The 14,899-nt window shown below is 45.0% G+C and overlaps 1 protein-coding gene across 2 annotated transcripts in view; it reads right to left on the bottom strand.

The window, feature by feature from the left end:
• Positions 1 to 3,527: 3,527 nt before the first annotated feature.
• Positions 3,528 to 14,899, bottom strand: part of Gan (gigaxonin) — a 383,888-nt gene continuing 372,516 nt past the window's right edge. For both annotated transcript variants that reach the window (XM_076837793.2, XM_076837792.2), the window contains exons 10-11: positions 8,654 to 8,763; positions 3,528 to 8,566 (exon numbers count right to left, since the gene is read on the bottom strand). In XM_076837793.2, the coding sequence (XP_076693908.1) occupies positions 8,385 to 8,566; positions 8,654 to 8,763 (292 nt within the window). In that variant the 3' untranslated portion in view covers positions 3,528 to 8,384. The remainder of the gene's footprint in view (positions 8,567 to 8,653; positions 8,764 to 14,899) is intronic.

The following is a 14,899-nucleotide window of genomic DNA, read 5'->3' as shown; positions in this document are numbered from 1 at the left end:
TGTTTTGACTCAACAAATGACTGCAGTCTTCCACTCGCAAGTTGCTCTGGGCTCTTGTTCTCAAGGTAGAAGTGCCCACAGACTGTTCTGCCTGCAGAGTGGCTGCAGGCCCCCACCCACCGCGGGTGTCAGAAGACAGCACTCAGCGGTGCAGAGGGCACCAGCTGACCCTGAGGCAGCTCTGCCTGAAAGCCCTAAAGGTGATGAGCTCTGTCCCCGAGTTCTGCCTGCTGTCTGAGGGAGGCTCTGGAACTTGCACATCTGCTCCTTCCTAAGCCTTCAGAGGCTTTGGTCACAGCTGCCTCTGTGCCCTGCTGGCACCCTCTCAGACTGTGCACCTGGAGTGGGCACTCTGGGCAGAGCAAGCAGCACAAAGGGAAGCAGCGGGCAGACCCCTTCTCGGCCTCATCCCACACACAGACAAGTGCCGAGCAGCCGGCCAACGTTCCAATGGGCAACAACCCACTTGCAATGGTTTCCCTCTTTCAGGCAGCCACTAGCTTTTCTGGACCCAGACCCAGACTTAATATTTCGCCTTACCCTGTAGAGAGCACTGTGGATCTGAACGGCCAACATAGATCCCTCCCTGCGCTTTGCTCTGTCTGCTCTGTTTTTACATAAAGTTACTAATGAAAATATTGGGGTCTGGTCCTCAGCCTCGCTGGCCTGGTTCCCACTCCCTTATCTTAGTCACAGAGAGAGCAAGAACTTGCTGAATGTCTTACTGAAATCCCCATCAGCTGGGCACGTCACAACTGCTAAACCCACCAGCCTCAGAACCTGAACAGGAAGGGAGGGATATTATAAAAGGATAATGAAGTTCACTTTTGGTAATAACCTTCTCTATTTGAAGGTACAAAAGTGCACACACTCACACACACATCACAAATTTGTTGGTTTGTTTGCTTGTTTTTAAGTTTCACATAACATCCAAGTTAAGAAATCATGGTTTAAGTCTATTGATTTCAAACAAAGATCTAGAAAATATCCAGTTTGTTTGACCAATACAGACCACTATCTTTGATATTTTAATTAAAAAAAAAAAAAAAAAAGAAAAATTCAATTTTGGTAAAAAATGTTAAGTGCTATTGGAGGACTTCATTAGACAAATTCTTAACAGAAGGCTATTTATAAAAACTCTAAATATTCTAAACCCATATTGTGGGATGTTTCAGGTATCTAGAATTATCCTGAATATAAATATCAGAGATGAAGAAGGACAGAGGGGGCACAGGTCCAGAAAGTGGGTAATTTTATAAACACAAACATACTTTTTTTTTTTTTGGTGCTGGGGATTGGACCCAGGGGTGCTTAACCACTGAACCATATCCCCGGCCCTTTTTTGTATTTTATGTAGAGATGGGTTCTCGCCGAGTTGCTTAGGACCCTTTTAAGTTGCTGAGGCTGGCTTTGAACTCTCGATCCTCCTACCTCAGCCTCCTGAGCTGCTGGGATTACAGGTTTGCGCCACGGCACCCAGCAGACATTCACTTTCACCTCCTCTGGTGGTGGACACTGGAATAAAGGAGGCCATGAGGCCTGGGCTATTCAGCACTGAGCAGCCCCCTGCCCACCCAGTGCCTCTGGGTACTTCCTGTGTTGATAGCTGACAGAATCAATAGGGCAGTGACAGCTGCCACCAATGTGTGCAAGGACCATCCCTTCTGTTAATCGGCATGACCTCGTGCAGGCACTCTCCTTCCAGACTTCTACAGGTGCGTACCCAGGTCATCCTACTTCTACAGGTAAGAAGTAACAGAGCTGAGCCTCAGGCTAAAGTGCTTCCCAAGGTCACGGACCCTCCATGGTAGAACTACTCAGGAAAATACATAGATTAAATATTTAAAGGTTTGAGATTTCCTCAAAATTACTAAAATAAGAGAGTTTGGGGCAAAATAAAAGAGAGTCGGACTGTTCTTATGGCCACTCACAGGAACCATCTTGTGTCTGCTGCAGATCAGCAGAGGGCTCATGCACTGTGTCTAGAGAAGCTTTGCCATTGTGCCTGGGGGAGTAAGCCCTTGACTCTGAGAAGCACAGGCATACTAACTAAATCTTATTCAAGGGTAAGGACAGACAGAGACTCTACTGTTGCTTAAGTCACTCTGTGTATGCAAGGCTTCAGGAACAGGCATAACCTTGGCCACCAAGGGTTAGTGAAGCCTTCCACTGGCCCCAACTAGCTCCTTCCCACGAGAACTATCTCCTGGAAGGGAGGGTCTGTCCATAACTGCTGAGCCCCAGCCCCTTCCTCCTGACTCAGGAAGCAGGTAAGGTGACAGACACTGGTGTGAAGGCACAGACAGGAGGAAGTTGAGGGAGATCAACCAACACATGGGACAAACCAGATTATTTGTGACTTTAAGTAAAACCCAATTCTATATAGTTTGGCCAACCTCAACGGGGTTGTACTTGGGAAACACCCCGGAGTTTCATTTTAAAATCCTGGGTTATCAGGACTAAAGGAAAGACAGCCTTGGAAAACAGCAGCACCTTACAGGAAATAAAACCCAGCAGCCTTAGTACCTAGGTTCCAGACAGTGTGTCCAGTTACAGAAGGACACGTTTTCCTGTCTGAGCCTAACAGGCATGGAAACCAAGCCCTCTGCTTTACACAGCAGTGGAGTTTACATAGACTACTTTTCTGCTATATGAAAGCACAGTCTTTTAAAGACTCTTTGAAGTTCAAGTCGAGTTTCAAGTAATCACTTTGCAGTAGCTCTAGGAGAATTACTGTTCCCCCTGATTAAAAGTGCCTATTTTTAAAAAAGGAGTAAAATGGAAAACAGGCCTTGGCGACTCATGCTCCCGAGGCCACTCACTGCTTGCTTTCTGGCTTTTGCTAAAGGGCAGAACATGTGAAATTCTTCTAAACTGGCAGGGGATCAAGCACAACACCACAAGGCGAGGTAGCTGAGAACACAAAGAATGGGAATCGATGCGTGTAATTCTCACCCAATTAAACAGGAAGTGCATTGTATGACTGGAAAAACCTAATCCAAGTTCTAAGGTTTGTCTTTTTGTATCTTTTGAGTAAGAAAAATAAAAGTAAGGAACCTGAACCTGCTTTTTGTACTAAAGGGCTAAAAATAAGGCCCGAGTAAATAACTCACCAAGCGACAGAAAGATGAACCCACATGTACTTGGGATCTAGGTGATCTGAAGTGGCTTTCATCAGTCCTCTAGCTGGTGATGGTGCCCACTTCATCTGACCCAGGTGGGCAGTGGCCAGAGTCTGGGATGTGGCCCCTTCTGCCCACACCTCCTGTAATTCAAATCACAGTGATGTGGAAAAGCAAAATGCAGGTTTGCTATGGGCAAAATGTTTGTAGAAATGGAAACTCAACAACTTGGTTTAATAAAGAGGATAACCGTATCAAAATTTATCATTAGGCCAAATTTCAGTTGAGTAGCAATTAAAAAAAAAAAGACAACCATTTCTCATTAAATAACTACATGATATAGTTTATAGTTTTCTCTTTCATGAGAAAGAGAATTTTATAGTCTAATCTCTTGAAGGACTTCAATGATAGAACTGAAAAAAAAAAAAAAAAACCAACAGACAAAATACTTTGTTTCACTGAGCACCTGGGACCACAGGATGCTAAGCGTCAGTGAAGTCCTCATGGGTCCCTAGATTGGAGCTATTAGAAACAAGATGGTGCTGCGATAGACTTAAAATGAACACCTATAATTTCTAAAAAAGCTGTAGAGAATACTTCAGGGATTACTAAAAGCGAGCAAAACACTTTCCTCAACATTCTTAGAGATTCTTTCCCCTGCCTGAGCATCTGGGGTGAGAGGGACGTTCAGGAAGCTCCGGCTCTTCACAGGTCACCCTGCCTCTCTCAGAGGGACCTCTGTGCCTGAACCTGGTGAGTTCCTATGCTTCTTACTTCTAGGTGACAAGGAAAACCAAAGATCTTTCAGCTCACACCTGTGTCACTTGCAAAGGACTGTCTGGGAGTTTACAGTGTTCTACACATGATTAAACATATTTGCAAGCCCAGAAAAATCAAGTAATAGTCTACTAGGCTGAGTAGTGAATGAACTGATAACCCACAACCCTGGCTTCTGCCCTTGGTTCCTGCTCCAATCTTAAGTGAGAAATGAAGCCACACTTTACCCATCACAGAGATCTGAGGATCAAAGTAGTATGATCTGGAAGATTTTGGTGCCATTATAAAAAGCAATAAATAAAACTTAACACTAAACATGATGAACGTCAGGCGTGCTGGGCCTAAGGTCTCAAAACCCTACAGACCATAGAGACACAGGCTGTGCACCTGCATCAGGCACTTTGCATTTTTTATTCTGCATTAGTTTCCCCGGCGCCACAGAAGGTTAGCCTGTCTGTGCACAAAACTCCTCATTTAAAATCCAGGGAAGTCACTTTTCAGTGTGGTGAAGAGCATCACTTTGGTTACAAGAATAATATTAATTTGTCAAACATGTACTGATACCTACTATGTGGCACATACTGAGATTAGCAGACGACAAAGGGGCCTCATGCAGCTCACATCCAGCAGCTGGAGAGGGAGAGCGGCATGATGTCTGCCTTGTGGTTAGGCTCCCAGGCACAGCTCAATCCTTGGCAGGTGTGAGCATCTGTCCACTGGCCCAGGGGCAGGCTCTGCTACTCTTGACCCATCTGTCACTGCTGTCCTCAGGGTCTCTGTGGCTCCAGGGCAGCCCTGGAGAGGAGCCTCGCCTGTCTCTCCCCAGGGCAGTTAGCTGGGGGTTTCAGTGCCTTTCTGCCCTTAGTGGAAGAGCCACCTCATTCCCCCCACCCCCATAATCAATGTCCTCATGTGACCAAGGAACCTCTCATTAGGAAAGTGGGCATCCTGGAAGCTAACAGGCTGGGTTCTTCTCTCCTTGGGAACTTCTAGGAGTCTCTGGTTTGGAAGACTGGGTAGGAAGATGAATGGACCAAGGTAGCTGGGCTCTTCTGTGGAAACCTAACCTCACTGCCCCTGAGCAACTGAGCTGCCAGAGCTCAGTGCTGTCCTTGCCATGTTTAGACAAAGAATGCAGTTCCTATGGGTGGCCTAGGGAATCTCCCAACTTACAAATCATAAAAATCACACTTTCAAACCATTAGTATAGTGACAGTGCAGCATGGAGACCTCTTCAACACACTACACGCTGCTCAGCACACCCCACGGGGGTTACCAACTCCTCACACCAGTGAAATACCAAGCCAAATTTCTTAGGCCAAATCTTTACAGCAAACCAACCCCTGGGTGGTAAACACTGCTTTTGATCCTGCCACAGAAGAGAAATGCAAACACCAAGTAAAACTTATTTCACACTACAAATAATTCCATATTTACAGTCAACACGAATCTAACACAGTAGTATATACTAAGTAAGGGTCAACAGGCTCAAGAATTTATCTGAAGCACCAGGAGACAGTAATGCATTGTAGTTTGGAACCACAATTCAAAAAGTAAACATACACACAGACCCACAAGCCACGTGGCCCAGCGTACACAACGGTGCACACACTGCTCATGCGCTTGTCTCCACCACACTTTCTCCTCTCATAGGATACAAGCACTCAAAAAAACAAACACTTCATTTTAAATCAAACACTTGAATCTTTGAAAGACCCAAGTTTGGATGTGTTAAACAAACAAACAAACAAACAAACAAACAAACAAACAAACAAACCTACTTTAGACTGCAGTCAAGGGGAGCTCCTTTAAATGTCCACTTCCTCTAACCCGAGTCAGCCTCCCTCTGTGGTGGGATGAGGAAAACAAATTGCACTTCCCCGAAGATACTGTGTTTAAAATTGTAAGACTTATCCTCAGCTGCCAAAGGCAACACACACCTGGTCAAAGTGCCTTGAAGAGAAAGAACCACCCCAAATTTATCAAGAAACAAAGTTTCAAGGCATAAGTGGAATGCTAAAACACAAACCTGCATGAAATTAGTTATAATTTACAAGACTGAAATAAGTGTAATTTACAAAAAAGTCAAGATTAATTTTGGAACATAATAAAATTCAACACAGCCCTATGCTTTAACACGATAGTACTGTATCTATGTACACTAAAGGAATAGTTTGGCACTTAGCAGCTTCTGTTTGTTATTGCATCCCATATTAAATGGCAAATTTATTTTATAAAACATTATCTAATTTCTGCAGCTACAGTGTCAAAGAACTAAATTAAAAAAAAAAAAAACTTTTTAAAAGTGAACTGACCAAGTCATGCAGGCACTGATAACATTTCGATAGGACTCCCTCATTCCTAAATAACGCATTGTCTTCTTGGAGAGGCCTGACGTAGACTGGGAAGGACTTTAAACTTCAGGAAATGGAGAAAGAGCACTGCTGCCCACCAAGGCTGTGACACAGGTCAGGACCCTGGAACGTGCCGACTGCAGCTTCTGAATGCGAGAGTCCACCAAAGCACGTTCACTTTCTCAGTAAATTGTTTCCTCCAAAACTAGTATCTAATTGTAAAAAGAAAGTGCTCTTTCTCTGCAGTGGCCACATAGCATGGGAACGTGCGGACAACAGCGGGCTGACACACACTACAATCCCAGGCCTGGCACTGACGCTGCCTTTGCCAGGATGCAGACCGCGGCACACCTGGCCTGTGCCTCTGGTGCGCAAGATAAAAATGCTATGCCTCCTCCTCCCTGGCACCTCCTGGCCACACCCGGGAGTTAAGGTGCCGCACTAACATCCTTCAGGACCCCAAGCCTGGCCCTAGGAAACGACTTTTGTGTTAACTTACTTCCAGCAGGTGTACAAAAACCTGCAGAGAGTTCACCCTTTTTCCTGTCCATGGGTGGGAACATACAAGCGATGTTTCATATGCATGTTAACTGCATACAAACATTCCCCACATGGAAGATATTCCTGTTCTCAAATTTACAACCAAAGGATGTATTTATACATTTAGTAATTATTAAGACAAAATGCTACTGCTTAGAGCCATATTCTAAGAGAAAAAAAAGTTATAGAAAACAATTAGAAATGAAGTACTCTATATTAAATTGATAAGAAATTTGATATTGCATAAAATTTGAACTATGAAGTAATCAAACACTTTGAAGTCCCTGATTTCACACCAAGGTGGTATAATTTGAATGGAAAACAAAATATCTTACAAGGTAAGTTCCATTAATGAAAGAACTCTTCTCTGGGAAGTGAGGTGGAGTGGGTGGAGGTGGGAATGAGTGATAGGAAAGGAGGGAAAGAGGAAAAAGAGTAATTGGCCTACTATGAACAGAATGAAATTAAGTTGAGGTAGTTTAGTCTACCAGCCAAACGTTACGCATAGCATAATTTGTCTAAAACTCTTACCAGTGAACGGCATTGGGAATACTCTATTACAAAGACCAGATTCTCAACACAGATTTGCATTCTAAGACACATTTTCAAATTCTAAACAGTAGTAAACAAGACTTTGTGTGCTTTCAGACGGATTATATTAAAAAGGTTTTGATCCCTATGTATTTTATCTGAACAGTTTTTTTTAAAGTCATAGCAGACCCTTTAATATTTATCTGACTCAGATCTTTCCTTTATAAAATCTCCTATCCACTTATAGTTATAAAATGGTTTGATCGATTGGAAAGGAAGAATGGCACTGCATGAGATCCTTCACAATTCCGAAAGTACTACCCCAGAAATTATGGCATGACATATCTTAATCTAAAATGAGAGAAGTTAGCAACTTCCTTGAAGTTCACACAAGAGCTGTGACCTGACTAATCAATTTACTGGATCTTTACACGACTAAGACAAAACATCATGAGAGAGAAATTTTATCTCAGTTTCAATTCATCATAATACAGTCTTAAAAAGATTCTTAGGACAGAGCACTAGTAATAAATGGAGACTAACTGGCATCGAGTCCAATCTAACATTTTAGGCACAAATTCACTGGACAGGGTTAGGCATAATATATCCTTCCAAGTGCGGTAGAAAAGCAATCTTGGTATGCTTCTGGATGTGTTGATTTGCATATACGGATTTTCTGTCTGTTTACCAAAGCCACATGCTGAATACAGCAGTCAGACAGGAGTTCCCTTCAGGGAAAACGCACCTTAGTGTTTTAACTTGGATACTTTACATCATACCAATTCCCACTCCCTTTTCCTTTTGATATAATTTACTAGCTCCACGGTCTACGGACATACCTCCTTGGAGGAACTGACTCCTCCAAGGCAGTCTTTCAGCAGTGACATGGTCTCCAAACAAGAGCAGAAGCTCAAGCTCCTAAGCACTATAAGACCCCTGCGGAGTACCATACCGCAGCCCAGCACACAGAGCAAGTTTAGCTGCATCTCTGCTCCCCTTTCCGTCCAGCTATGTGATGGTGCGCTCGGGGCAGGACCTTGCTTTCTGCTCTGCATCCTCCTCAAGGTGAATGTACACGAATTCGGAATAAGCCTTGCTGAAGCTGCAGGCGGAAAAGCTTGCAATTTGCAATACGTAAGGCCGCGCACCCTGTGCGGCGAAGGTCAGATGGAAGGAGCGGCTTCGTGTGGTGCCAGGTCCCTGTGCTTCTTTTAAACTCACGCACATAGTCATAGTTGGTACCTAAACCATGAAAGTAAGCAAAGGTTAGACAATGTGCCTCTGATTCACCAGAAAACAGTTCCGGGAAAATTACTGTAGCATTCTAACCTGTATCAAGATCTCCGATAACATAGATACTGGCTCCTATGGGTACAGCTCCGTAGACAAAAGAGGAGCTGGCAGGGATGCACAAATTCTGGTCATTAAGATAGATCCACCTGCAGACAAAGCCAAAGGACAATATTAAGGAAAGAAAAGCGTGACCCTGATATTTAGAAAGACTTAAGAGATGAGAAAACTTGGTGAGCCACCCACAGCACTGGGCACCACAGCAATCTCCACCCTCATGCTCCACCTCCAGGTGGCCACAGTTGTGCTTCCTGTCACCACAGAGGGGAGCTCTGCCTGGGTGGAGGGTGGGTGCCACTCCATGAGAAAACGCCCCTTCCCTTCCAAAGCGCATTGCATTATGCGCTCCAGTTAGCGGCGTAGCGAGTCCTTGTAGGTTAGTATTATCATGTCAGTCTTTTAAAAATTTTAGCCATTTTAATGATGTACATTTCCCTGAAGACCAGTGATGCCGAGCATCTCTGTATGTGCTTATTAGCCACTTCATGTATCTTCTTTTGTGAAATGTAAGTTAAAAGATTTGCTGATTCTTAAAATTGGGGTTACTATCTTTTGTTGAGTTGTAAGATCCTTTGTATTGAGTGAGTACAAGGCCCTTGTGAGATACGAGCATATCAATATTCTTCCCCTGCATGTGTGTGCCTTTTTCTTAGTGGAATCTTTTGAGAAACAGATGTTTTTAATTTGATATGTCTTTTTCTGCTTTTATGGTAATGTTTTTGGTGTCCTTTAGAAATTATGTGCTTCCCCCAAGGTTTTATAGGTTTTTCTCCTATGTACTCTTCAGGAACTTTATGGATTTAGGCCTAGGATACATTTCAAATTCATTTTTACATATGGTACGGGGTCTAAGTTCTCCTTTTTCCATTCAGATAGCTAACTATTCCAGCACCATTGCAAAGGCTTCCTTTCCCCACTGAAACGTGCCTTGGCACCTCTGTTGAAAAATCAATTCAACAACCATTAAAAGATTGAGAGCTCCAGGAACTAGTGGTTGGTTCTGGGGCAGAGGCAGAAAGAACACAAGATGAGCCTGCAGCATCTATGATGCCAGAAAAAAAGTCCTTCAAAAAGGGGAAGGCACAGCATGAGGTGCGGGAGCTGGAGGGAGGAGCTCCCAAGCACCAACATGGAGCCCTTTGAGCAAGAAGAGAGAGCAGCAGGACTGGAGTAAAACACCTGTGCATCAGGACCAAAAGGAAGAACAGAAAAAGGGCTGGGGCCGTAGCTCAGAGGTAGAGCGCTCACCTGGCATGCATGAGGCACTGGGTTCGATCCTTAGCACCACATAGAGTAAAATAAAGACATTATGTCGACCTATAACTAAAAAATAATGATAAAAAAGAATGGGAAAATTTAAAAATAGGAAGAGGGGGTAGGTTTCCTTTACAGAATTCCAATTGACAAACAGAAGAAACGAGGAAAGCAATGTCCCCACTGGGCAGACACCACAGTGGCGACTGTGGCCCCATCTGCTAGGCCCCCATCAGCAGTCGGGGCTTACAGAAGTGCACTTGCACCTTCTCAAAGGACCTCCTTCCAGACACTCACTATCCCTCTGGGAAAACAGTAACTCTTCAGAGAAGGAAGCCAAGGGACACCACCTCCACCTGCTGATCCAGGTCAAGGCATCTGGCAGTCGAGCTCACGACATTTGTCTCGATCCCATGCAGGGAACGCAGTGTTACTTCTGTGGTGTTGCCAAAAGGCACAACCCCAGGCTAACCATGAGAAACCATGAGTCCTCTCAAATGAAGAGACATTCTAGGAAAAAACCTGACTGTTAATCTTTGGGAGTCTCAAGGTCAGAGCAGATGAGGAGACAGAGGAACGCAATGTCACAGCCTACAGGACCAAGGGAACGTGGTGACCAGATGCACATAAGATCCTGGACTGAATCCAGAGCAGAGGAGATGCCAGTGAAACACAGGTGAAGTTCCAGGAGCCTGGAGTTTAATCAACACCGTGCAGTGTAAACATACCAGTCTTGACACTTGCACTCTGGTCACGGAGGATGTCAGCATTAGGAGAAGCAGAATGCAGGCTTGTGGGAATTCCAGGACTATTTCTGCCACTTCTCTACAAGTCTACAACTATTCCAGAATGCAAGCTGTCTTTGCTTTCCTTTAAGAAAGTAAAACTAAGCAATTAGCCAAGCAATTTCCTGTTAAGAGCCGACAGGCATGCTGTCACAGTGGATGTCAGTAGGATCTCAGGACTTCAAGGGCTGCCAATGCCCAATTGGCCTCTGGTGCACACAGGTATGCAGGCATTGTTCCTGGCCTGGATCACTATGCTGGGCCTGCACCTTAGGTTTACAGCACTTCCATACCAAATATCACTAAAATTATTGCATAAAGAGCATCACTTTTATGCAATGGACACTTTTCCCAGACTGTTACAATGTAGGTAGCTTCCATATTTTGAATTCCAAGAAACAAGGGTGCATAATGAATTGTCCAAGAGTGCACGATGAATTGTCCAAGATGGTAAACAACTCAGAAGTAAAGACAAGTGGTCAGATTCCTAAATGTATGCTCATAACACTTGATTCATTTAACATCTGAATGCTGACTGGTGTCAGGTAGTTTGCTGGGGCTGAGAATACAGATTTTGGTCCTTACTTCTAAAATGCCTCCAATAAAAAGAAAAACCTAGGAAAAACTAAGAGCTCTCATTGGAAAGTAAAAAATGGAGATCCTGAATAAGCTTTTGAAAGAAAGAGTTTGAAAAATGTCAGACTATAATACTGGCTTACTCACATTTCACATCTTCAGGGGTAAACATTATTATGCCTCATTATTTAAGTTCCTCTCAGTTTCTGAATCAAAGCTGAGCACTGTGTCTTGTGCTCAGCTGAGCCAGACTGCCAGGACACCCTTACAGTCCTCTTCTGGGCAGAGCCGTGGGCAGGGCCTGTCTGCTCACAGGATGAGCAGCATTCCCCAGAGAGGACACATGGGACTGTGCTGCTGCTAAAGCTCCCTGGAGCACAGTGAGGCGCCCCGGAAATTTTGTTGACTGAGAATGTAACAAGATTCATTCTTGGAATAATGGTATGAAGCTGAAGAAACTGCCCTATGTGGATGATCTACTCAATTTGGTCCTCAGCATATCAATGATACAGAATTCCTAGCTTCAAAAAACAAAAAACAAACAAACAAACAAAAATAAGCCTAGGGGATTGAGGTTATGTAATGCAATGCAGAGGCTTCAAGTGAAATGGAACTTGGAAATTTCACTGGATCACATATTGAGCTGCTGCTGCTCATAAGCAGGTAGGAAGGTTTAGAACATTGTCACTTCATTGTCCTTGGAAATGCTGCTACCTGAACCACTACTTCCTCTTCTGTAAAGCAGGCACCTGAAATGCCTGCTGTGGTGCCGCAGTCTCTGGCTGGGCACAAATCACGAGTCACCACACTGCTTGTAGATTCAAACAGCAATTCTTTATTCCCGTCACACCGGCCGTCTACAAACACGCTCTGGGGGAATCCACGTTCTCTGCCCAAATCCACTCCGCATGGGCTTCTGTCTCCCAAAATATACTGTCTGACCCTAAGAACTCAAGAGGAACTCAGCAGCAGGATACGCCCTATTCTAAAGGGGGAACACCCTAATCTCCTATTATGCTAAACCGCCCTATTCTAAAGGGGGAACACCCTAAACACGGATCCTGCCCTGGTCCTTGAGCAAGATCACCTTTCAGAAGTCCTTCCACTAGACAGCATGGGAGTAAGCTGGCAAGGAATTTGTCATACCTACTTGGCTGATGGCTCCCAGCACTGTGGAGCAAAATGAGCACCTGCATGGTGTCCAGGATGCTTCAGAGGTTACCATTAGAGTCACTAATATGAGGAACAAGGCAACACCATGCACTCACGGCCACCCTCTCAAACATGGGCTATCAGAACATGGAGGCCATGATGACAGGTCCTTTGACGACTCAGAATTAAGATTGCCCCTGAGAACGACACTTTAAAATTCAGAATGGACTGCAGCAGTGAGCTTTGGAGAGGCAAAGAACAGCAAAGAGATCTGGGGGAGAAGAGAGAGGAGAGAAAAGCAAGCTTTTATGAGGTGAAGTGTCTGCTGTTTTTTTTGGTTTTTTTTTTTGATGAGGCGGTACCAGGGATTGAACTCAGGGGCCCTCGGCCATTGAGCCACATCCCAGCCCTATTTTATATTTTATTTACAGACAGGGTCTCACTGAGTTGCTCGGCACCTTAATTTTGCTGAGGCTAACTTGAACTTTGAACTCATGATCCTCTGCCTCAGCCTCCTGAGCCGCTGGGATTACAGGTGGGCACCATGGTGCCCGGCTGATGTCTGCTTCTTGCCCAAGTGCTGCTGTAAGTATCAGCTAAATCTCTGGATAAAACACAAACACAGCTACCAGAGGGCTCTGGTTTGGGGAAAAAAATGAAAGTTGAGTTAGCAACCCCCGTGAAGTGAATTTCCTGTTCCTTTGTAGTTTTCTCTAAAGGCAGCGTGAAGGTGGCACCATTGGGTAGTTAAAACTGGCCACCTTTCTGGCTATAGGAATTGGGAATGGGGGTCAGGAGCCCTGGAGTGAGGGGAAGACCCCAGAAAGGACAGGCACGGAGGAAGACTTCATGGACGAGCATCCGCTCATTTCAAGTCTTTTGCCAAGTCTGGGACCACATGTGCCTGTAACTGAGGCTTCAAGAACTGAAATGAGAGCTGAGGTACCACCCACCGCAGGTATGGCAGCCTGCGTTGGAGTCTGACCATGATAACTGCCTCCTGAGACTCTCAGTGCCACACTCAGGGCCTCAACAACATAACTAACAATGTCCAGGATGCAATCCAGAATTACTCAACAAAAGAAGAGTTAGAAAAAGGAGAAGCCATTCTCAAGGGAATAAACAATCAACAGACGCCAACTCTGAGATGACTCAGACGCTGGGATTGTCAGGCAGAGAGCTGAAGGCAGCTACCATGAGCACGCTCAGTGAGGGGAAGGAAAGAGGCTTGTGATGGAGAGACAACAATTTCAGAACAGAAAGAATGAAAAGAAAAACAAAAACCAACCAACCAACCAACACTAATAACAAACTGCACAAAGATTTTAGAATTGAAAAGATAATACTTGAAATAAAAATATGCTGTAACCACAGGCTGGAGAGAGCAAAGGAAAGCAACAGCAGGTTTAGGACCGAGCAGCAGAAATCCTCCAACCTGATGAAGGGGAAAGAAAACATTTCAAGAAAAGGTAATCCAAACAGCTGGGCGCAGCTAGAGTGGAGCTGCGTGGGAACCTGAGCCTCAGACCTGCACATGAGGAGCACACGGGGCCACCACAGTGATCTGGAAGGCCAAAAGAAGGCTGCAGTCAGTTAGAGCTGGGGATCACTCGGGTGGCAGTGGTTGGTGACAGCTTGAGCTAGGATGAGATGCAATGACAGTGTAGAAACCAAAGGGACAGAATGGAGCCAAACCAGCAGCTGGCTCTGACCACAGAAGGCGGGGACAGAGGGCGCTCCGCCTCCTGCTGCAGGGCCGTGTGCAGTGCAGGCCAGTGTCCACTTCCCTTGAGCTCCCCTGGCACCCGCACCCTAGTGCTCTGCTTACAGGGAGGACAGCACACTCCCTCGGTGGGACAATCTCAGTCTCGAGGGCTGGGAGGACTCTTTCCAATTTGTTCCTTCCTTGGGTCCTTCCCTTGGCCCTAAAGTAGTAGCTGTGCTTCTTACATCAGCTATTTATGCATTCTTTTTTCATTTTTTTTGTGCTGGGGAAGTGGACCCAGGGCGCTGGGGCCTTATACATGCTAAGGATATGCTCCATTACTGAGCTATACCCCGAGCCCCCATTTGTGCATTATTTCAAGTCCTCCTTCATCTCTTGTAGCAGTTGATCTTTCTTACTAGTTAATAATCAAGTATATTACATTTTCCCTGTTCAAATGACCGGTGTGCCTTCTGTCTCCTGACTGGATTCTTGGTGGAATTTTTTGGTCAAGAGTGGGGTTCAGCTCCTATCCTCCAGTTCACATGCCTTCTGGAGGCACCTGAAGTACTGAGGCTCCCCAGCAGCAAGCTCTGATGAACAGGGCAGAAAATGCGATGATCTGTGGGACACAGAGGTGATCGAATCTTGTGGACATGTACACAGCAGAGACAAGACTGACCTGGACCTGGGGTGAAACATGCAGGTTTACTGTCGGCCCCTCCAGGTAATAGCAATTGGCTTCTGATGAGC

The sequence above is a fragment of the Callospermophilus lateralis genome, chromosome 18 (assembly GCF_048772815.1).
Source record: "Callospermophilus lateralis isolate mCalLat2 chromosome 18, mCalLat2.hap1, whole genome shotgun sequence".
NCBI classification, from domain to species: Eukaryota; Metazoa; Chordata; class Mammalia; order Rodentia; family Sciuridae; genus Callospermophilus; species Callospermophilus lateralis.
The sequence above is the reverse complement of the archived record's forward strand: the minus strand, read 5'-3'. Positions and strand labels throughout refer to the sequence as shown.